Below are 8,651 nucleotides of genomic sequence, written 5' to 3'. Positions count from 1 at the left end.
TGTCCATTACAAAACATTCACTGGTGGTTTACAATTACTATCTTTAATCTGATTAATGTTGTATTGTTTATTATTGTTTGTACCTAGTCCTGGCTAAGCATGGGTTTACTAATTGTTTTGTTTGACCCTGTTTGTAGCAGCATTTTGTTTTGTCCATTACAAAACATTCACTGGTGGTTTACAATTACTATCTTTAATCTGATTAATGTTGTATTGTTTATTATTGTTTGTACCTAGTCCTGGCTAAGCATGGGTTTACTAATTGTTATGTTTGACCCTGTTTGTAGCAGCATTTTGTTTTGTCCATTAGAAAACATTCACTGGTGGTTTACAATTACTATCTTTAATCAGATTAATGTTGTATTTTTTATTATTGTTTGTACCTAGTCCTGGCTAAGCATGGGTTTACTAATTGTTTTGTTTGACCCTGTTTGTAGCAGCATTTTGTTTTGTCCATTAGAAAACATTCACTGGTGGTTTACAATTACTATCTTTAATTGCAACATAACCACAATATTTTTCACAAAAATTATGCAAAACAAGTAAAAATAGCAAATGCTAAATTTTTCTTTTATGAAACTATTCATATCAGCCTGTTCACGTAATGCAACTTCGATTTATCTGAAGCTATAAGACAGGCAGATGTTAGTTATTACCATAGCCACCAGGAGCAATTCTGACTGGGTTCCAAATCCAAAAATGGGTAAATGTATTATTGCACCCAAAGTGTGCAATTTTGACCAAAATGCTGCTTTAACCACCCCACTATTAACACAGGCCAGTGTTGGTTTTATTGTCAGAAAATAATTACATGTTCTACAGTAATTCCTGTATGCTGAAACTGAAAATGATATCCATTTTTCTCCATCACGTACAGATTTTTCACAAAATGTCATAACACAATACATAAAAGAAAGACCACAACACGTAGTTTTGAGACTAAAAGACATAGATTTCACAAAAAAATATCAGGATCAATGAGGATACATTTTTGTTTGACATCAATGTTATTCCCTTTTCCTCAGTTTTGTTGTATTTTTGTTAACAAATGTAACAATAAAAATTGTTCATTGTGGTAAATGAAATATTAATTTGATCTAAGTATGAGTTTTTTTCCTCCTGATTTGTAAAAATCCTTACATGATAGAAAAAAATGAATATTATTTTCAAAATGTGCATAGCTGAATTATGGAAAATCCGTTATTGTAACCAAAACAACTTTTATGAAGTTTAAATTAGCAGGCCGGTGTAATTTAGAATATTTGTTTATGATTAAGGAATATAAAGATTACAGGAAAAACTACTCGCATTATAAAACTTTATTAATATTTGAGGAAGAATAAAACATGATTTTTTACCTTTTTAGATGCAATGAAGAACTAATGAGAATCCAACTAGTGAAGAATGGACCATTAGCTGTGGGTTTTGAAGTTTACAATGACTTCATGTACTACAGTAGTGGTATATACCACCATACAGGCCTTAAAGATACCTTGAATTTCTTTGAAGAAACCAATCATGCTGTTTTGCTGGTTGGATATGGTGTTTCTAATGGTGAAAAGTTTTGGATTGTAAAAAACAGTTGGGGCTCTAAATGGGGAGAGAATGGATTCTTCCGTATTCGTAGAGGTACAGATGAATGTGGATTTGAAAGCATGGCAATGGAAGCTACCCCTATTCCATAGTTATAGAAGTTGAGGAACATTTAAATATACTGGATACTGTATCATCACTAGGCTTTTGTTTTATGTTGCTATTAAAAACTTTTAACCTCACTCTGATGATATTCTTATAGATAGATATTAATAGTTGCTTGTGTCTCCCAGGTAGTAGTTGTCACTTTCTATGACATGATTCTCAGTACCCCAAAAGGTTAATGAACCTACTGTTTAGCACATCTGTCGTGTATAGTCTCAACAGTTGTGTACTAGATAATGTTTGTGAAATTACATTACCATAAAATGTTTACTAACAATTTCAATCATAGTATTCATTATCAGTTTTATTATGATGTATTACTGCTCAAGTTGGAATGGTCTTGTAACCTACACATTTTAGTTACTACTATTATTTTTTGAAATATAGCTATTTTTGTCAAAAAATTGTATTTGTGATTGTTCAACACTAAAGGCAATATAGGAGAAATATAATGACTCAACAACTGGTATGTTTAAAGATTTACTGTTTAACTCTTAGCAGGAATACCACTGCCACCTGTTAAACATGCTCACTTTTTCAGCCATTATACTGTGACGATCAATCATTGGTAAAGAGCAGGCCAAGAGTTAGTGTAAGTGATGTTGACTAGTTGCTTTCCCTCTAGCCTATTACTTCAAAATATAAAAAGCCAGCTCATATAGCCCTCGAGTAACTTTACATGAAATTCAACAAACCAAATTTGTCAGTACGTCCAGATTATGTTTAACTATTTTTTAAGTAGTGTAAAACACTGAGTTTATCAATTTTGAAAAACCATTGAAAACCAGAGTTATATAAAATATGTGTAACACTTAATTTTTTTTCCAGTTTCCAAGAATTGGAACAAACTTTCTATATTTTATAAATAATGGCTATACAATATACTATATGCTACTGTACAGATAAATATTTTTAGGCTATACAATATACTATATGCTACTGTACAGATAAATATTTTTAGGCTATACAATATACTATATGCTACTGTACAGATAAATATTTTTAGGTTTATTTTAAAAAACGAGTTAGTACTGAGCTGTATGTAAACTGTCCTAAAAATTAGAAAGCTTGAATGTCCATTGTTTTATTTTGGTTGATAGTGATATGCAAAGAAACAAAAAAAAATTATATTATGTGGTCTCAAGTTCTAACCATACCTTGTTACTTTAAATACATTTTTTTATAACTATTTTTTATTGAAAAATTAATTTTGTTCCCAGGTATTATGTAAAAAAAGGAATTCAAGTTAAACCTTGTACTAAGAAAATAAAATAGTTAATATAATTTGCCAACTTCTATATAATTCACACAAAATAAATTATACTGGACCTGGTATGGCCTAGTGATTATTAAGCTCAGGTTGTGAATCTGATGATTCATGGTTTTCAAACCATTTCCACAAAAATGCACTTGGGAGCCATGAGTGCAGTTTAAAAATGGTAGTCAATATCCCATTATTTAACTAAACAAGTTTTTTGTGGATGCTTTGATTAGCTGACTTCCTACCATTAATTTTATTTCTGTCATGTGATGGTTTCAAAGTTTCTCCTAAATGTCAAATAGGACATAATTCAGATAAATTCCCAACTAGTCATGCTATAAAAAGTAACACCTCAGGCCAAATTTAGCACATTGTAGTGTTTTCAGATTAAACTGATTTCATTGAGGAGCATACAATGAAACTGATTTTCACCAAACAAGATTGAAAATTGCAGCTAGCTATTCACAACAAAGTAAATATGAAAGTGATGAGCATGGTGATCTCTCTTCTAATCTAAAGTATACAGTTAATAAAATTCTGTACTAGATAGTTGATTTTGTAAAGTTTTCTAAAAGGAATGATACTATAGACTTCTACTTTAGCCACGAAATTTAATAAATGTGCAAAGCAGTGCACATAATATGCCTTTAGAGCCAAATCTTTCACACATTTCTGTAGTCCGATGTAATGACCAAAACATAATACAACAGCCATCACATCCTTTGACACACATATTGTCAAATGAAAGACTATGTTTTCCAAAAGATTCTGCAGTTAAATGAAAATTTCTGATATCTTTATATCAGAGCACACTATCATAGATTGAATTACTTATCCAATTTGCTGAATATCTAACAGCACAAGAAAGTTGGTCTTGTTCGCTCCTGTCAGGTGTTGTATCTAGACAGATCGAAAAGTATACAAACAATCTCAGTACTGGCATGAATAATTTTATGTTAAGATGATGATGATGAGATATAACCATGATATCTATGGGTATTAGCTTTTGACTTTTCATAATTATCAGCCAAATCTAGATAACAGTGAGTAACAAGCTCTAAAAACCTCAAAAAAAAATCTCTTTTTGAATATGTATTCAATTTCTTTGTGTCCTCGGAGAGGAAGGTTTAGATGGGTAAAAATATTTATAACATCAAGTAATAACTATGAAGTATCGTATTACTACCACTCCTTGGTTTTTACAAAATGTTTCTCCTCTGTTCATTATTTAGCATTTTATCTGCAAGGACACTTTTGTTGAAATTGCTCCAAGCTTTCATACATTATGATTATTGGCTTTTGACATGTTTTTCATGGCCTTAATTGGCTTCTAGTACCTTTTGCCATTGTTTATAACCATCTTGTTGAAATGTATCTTCATAATGAGATTTTACAACATTCAGCATGGAAAGCATAGTGCAGCATCCTTTATTTATTATAAGCCAGCCAGAGAAGTGAATTAAACCATAGAGGTTAAAAACATCTCTTCTTAAAATTGAAATTAGTCTTGTGGTAACAGCAGTTTCAGTTAGATAGGCCCACATCACAAAGTTATTGAGGTGAGGTAACATTAAAATGCAGCTGCTGGAGGACATAAACTTATCAGGCTGAGATACTGTGGAAATTTAAGCTGAGTCAGAAGTCGAATTTGGAGATGAAGCAAAGTGTCTATTAAGTACACTTCTGATAATACCAATATTCCAGCTTCAGTATTGTGTGTGAACTAAAGGCATTTATTATCACTATTGTTAATGAATAAGAGTAACATTTTATACAATTAATAGAAAATTGAATATATATATATATGTATTACAAAATAAAGATAATAATGAAAATAATCAGAAGTGTTTTGCAGATAAAGTTTATAATCAAATATATATAGATAAAAAGTGGATAAAAGAAAACACCATTTGATGAAAAATGTCTACTATAAGTAAAATATGACTTAAAACTTACATTGTAATAACTTTATTGAAGTCAGTTCATGTATGTCATTCTTAAGGTAAGGTGCCCAAGAACGAATACAGTATATTAACAAAAATTTATAGTGTCAAAATGCTATAGTATTACATGATTGAAATGCAGTAATAAGTGTAAAAACTTTAAAAACATGAGAATTATAAATGAGCACAACAAAAAGAATGGATTTTTGTCAATAATATCAATGAAGTTTTGGGTTCAAAACTCAATATTAAATCATCTGCCTTAGCCAGCAATACAATTGAGCTTATTCACACATCTGAGTTCTAGCTCTCTGGCATTTAGAAATAGGAAGGCACATAATGAATATCTGATTGAAGAAGTAGCAGGCGATATTGATATTGAACTTATGATTACACCTCAAACAACAACAACAAAAAAAAGTCTTGTAGAAGGGATGGTTTACTCAGTTTCACTAAGATTGTGAGTGATAACAGAAAGAATAACTTGGGATGGTTTACTCAGTTTCATTAAGATTGTGAGTGATAACAGAAAGAATAACTTGGGATGGTTTACTCAGTTTCACTAAGATTGTGAGTGATAACAGAAAGAATAACTTGGGATGGTTTACTCAGTTTCATAAGATTGTGAGTGATAACAGAAAGAATAACTTGAAACTGAATGAGAAAGTGTTGCCACATTGAAGAAAGTTGATTTTTAACACATGATGAAGAAAGTTTGTCAAAGTAATATTCATTTTGATGTTTACTTAAAGTATTTTACTTATGAAATAAATGCACGTACAATCAATTATTGAATTTTATAATCAAAATTGCATGACATTCAATTCTTTGTAAGAAATGTAATCTACTGTTCCTAAGTTCTTAGAGCAATATCATTACAACAAAAGTATTTGTAAGAAATGTAATCTAGATTACATTTCTTACAAATACTTTTGTTGTAATGATATTGCTCTAAGAACTTAGGAAGAGTACTCTTCCTAAGTTCTTAGAGCAATATCATTACAACAAAAGTAAAAGTTTATTACTATTCCTTTTTTAGCTTCCAGAGTTTTTAAAAGTTTGTTTTCACAGACATGGGACATCTTTTCAACATATCTATCTGCATGATTAAACTCTCCATCAGCATCTAAAATAATTTCATACCAATTTTCACTATACATGATATGCAACACATTATTATAACTAAAGATATCGAGTTTGAGATATTTAAGTCTTCTGAATCGACTCTAAGCAATGCAAAAGATCTTTCTAGCATAAGTTGGATGGCTGACAAATGATAATTAACATGTTTCTTTTTCCTGTCTAAATGCCCATTATCCTTCTATACGGTTAAAAATAAGGAAGGTTTGGGCAGGCTGCATCTCCTAAAAGATGGGAGTCATTGGGAAATAAAGAATATGGCATATTAGACATCTTACAAAGAAAATCCAGCTTTGTGCACAGAAGCTGGTTTTTCTGCAAAGGCTTTCTATAAAAATTATCCTGCTGTTATAGACTTCTTGGAATATAACAGAGTGATACCCCTTTTATTTAATATAAGAAGCTTGTGTTGACACTGAGGCTTTGATGGTGATGTGAGTGCCATCTATCAGAAAACCATTGAGTTTATCAGTCTTTAGACACTGTTACTGCTTCTTTTTCACAAGCCTAATTAGTAATATCATTTGATATAATCAAAAGAGCATTTGAGATCTTTCTTTACATATTTAAATACTTGATTTTGATATAATCGAAAGTGGATCTGAAACAAACATTGCTTAGAACGATTGTACATACTGCATTAATTGACTGTAGAATGTATTTCTTGTTTTAATGCAAAAAGCATGTAATTTGCATGGTCACAGTAATATTTACATAGTCCACTTTAGTTATTTCTGCTCAGTAAACATTAACTTTTTGACAATAATTTGATTATAATACACATATTTTTTGATACCAAATGGTAAACAAAGTACCTTCTCTGAGAGGCACAATTTTTGTCGGAGAATTTCCTGTTAGAAAATTTAGATGATTATTTTTCTAAGTTCTTAGAAAACTACATATCTATACATGAAATCTCTTTCAGTATTTTGACTCATTTTGGTATAGCTAACCCTAAGCATTGACAAAAATTGTCTTCTTATTGTTAAATTCTTAGTTTTTCATGAATGTTATGTTTGATTTATGGCTTTATAGGTATTATATATTTACCACATTGGCACTATTTGCACATTTCGCTAATTATAAATAATATACACTTATTGCAGTAATTATATTGTTACGACAGCGGAAGTCACGTGACGCTGGTAACACGTCATGATTTTCTAGAAGGATCGGGGAACATCACGAATATCCTAGTATTTGCTAAACGCCCTCTATTTTAATATATAAGCCCGACAAATAAAGTGGAGATGATAATAGCAGATAAGGAGATACAGAGACAGATAATCGAGTCAAGTCGTAAATAAAAAATAAAGAAAAGAGAACACAGCAGTGGTTGGAGGAGAAAGAAAATAAACAAAAAGAGAGGCTACAGCAGTGGTTGGAGTAGAAAGAAAATAAGAAGAGAGGTTACAGCAGTGACAACTGGAACAAGAAAGGAAGCAAGAAGTACAAACGGAAAACATTAGTAAATTTAAAAGTGAATTAAATACATTAAAGGATGATTTAATGTCTTACACAAAGAGGATATATTATCCATTGACCTAATCAGCCTCAGATAACAGGAAGCCCCTTCCAGACCCCGCAGCTAAACATTAATGCAGACATCTTCAGTCCTGTCAGAAGCCACATTACAGACATGAGTGTCAGCAATAGGGGTGAACTAGTACGAAGGAAGCCACAGGAATTCGATGGGAAGCATATAGAGCACAATTTGAGCTCCTGGCAGAAACGAATGGATGGACAGAGGAGCAGAAAGCAGTGTACATGGCAACGAGCTTGAAGGGACAACCACTGGAAATACCTGGACAGTTGTCAGCAGATGACAGGTCCAACTGTAGAGCATTGGTAGCTGCTCCAGAACTCGGGTATGGAACCCAAAATCAGTCCGAAATCTACAGAGCTAGGTTTAGGACTAGAGTCCATGCTAAACGGGAAAGCCTGCAAGAGCTGACACAGGATTTGGAAAGTATGGCACACAAGGCTTACCCAACTGCAACACCCTATGTCCTCAAGCTGTTGCTGAGGGATCAGTTTGTAGATGCCTAAGACAGTCCACAACTAAAGATACAAGTAAAGCAAGCACACCCCTCTACTATGCAGGATGCAATAGCCAGAGCTCTTGAATTCGAATCCTACGTTAAGTCCAGTGCAGAGTTACCAAGGTTGGTACAGTCATCAAGATTCAAGGCCAGAAAAGGGCAGTTTTTGGAGAAGTTTGAGGGACTTTGCTGGCTATGTAACAAACCAGGGCACAAGAGAGCTCAATGCTGGTAACTTCAATACAGGGAAGATGCCACGGCAGGAAAGGCTGCTACCCAGAAAGGTTGTTGGAACTGTGGATAGCAAGGACATATGAAGAGCCAGTCTAAGAAGAATGCTACCAATAAATCAGCCTCGGGGAAACCAGAAGTGGTTGGTGCTGAGGGATGCCCATCAACCCCCACCATGAAAGTCCCAACAGCTAAGTGTAAAATGGCAAGTACACATAGTGTCTATGTGACAGGAAAGCTGGATGGCTAAAAGTGCAACTTTGTCATAGATTCTGCGTCTCAGCAAACCCTTGTGAGCATCAAGGTGCTGGATCACAAAGGAGTACTAGAAGCCAT

General features: G+C 32.8%; 1 protein-coding gene across 1 annotated transcript in view; it reads left to right on the top strand.

The window, feature by feature from the left end:
• The window catches only part of LOC106475923 (dipeptidyl peptidase 1-like), a 12,578-nt gene extending 10,476 nt beyond the window's left edge, over positions 1–2,102 (top strand). Inside the window, exon 4 of the mRNA XM_013936598.2 lies at positions 1,367–2,102. Within this exon, the coding sequence (XP_013792052.1) occupies positions 1,367–1,685 (319 nt within the window). The 3' untranslated portion in view covers positions 1,686–2,102. The remainder of the gene's footprint in view (positions 1–1,366) is intronic.
• The last annotated feature ends 6,549 nt before the right edge of the window (positions 2,103–8,651 follow it).

The sequence above is a fragment of the Limulus polyphemus genome, unplaced genomic scaffold (assembly GCF_000517525.1).
Source record: "Limulus polyphemus unplaced genomic scaffold, Limulus_polyphemus-2.1.2 Scaffold9443, whole genome shotgun sequence".
NCBI classification, from domain to species: Eukaryota; Metazoa; Arthropoda; class Merostomata; order Xiphosura; family Limulidae; genus Limulus; species Limulus polyphemus.
The sequence above is the reverse complement of the archived record's forward strand: the minus strand, read 5'-3'. Positions and strand labels throughout refer to the sequence as shown.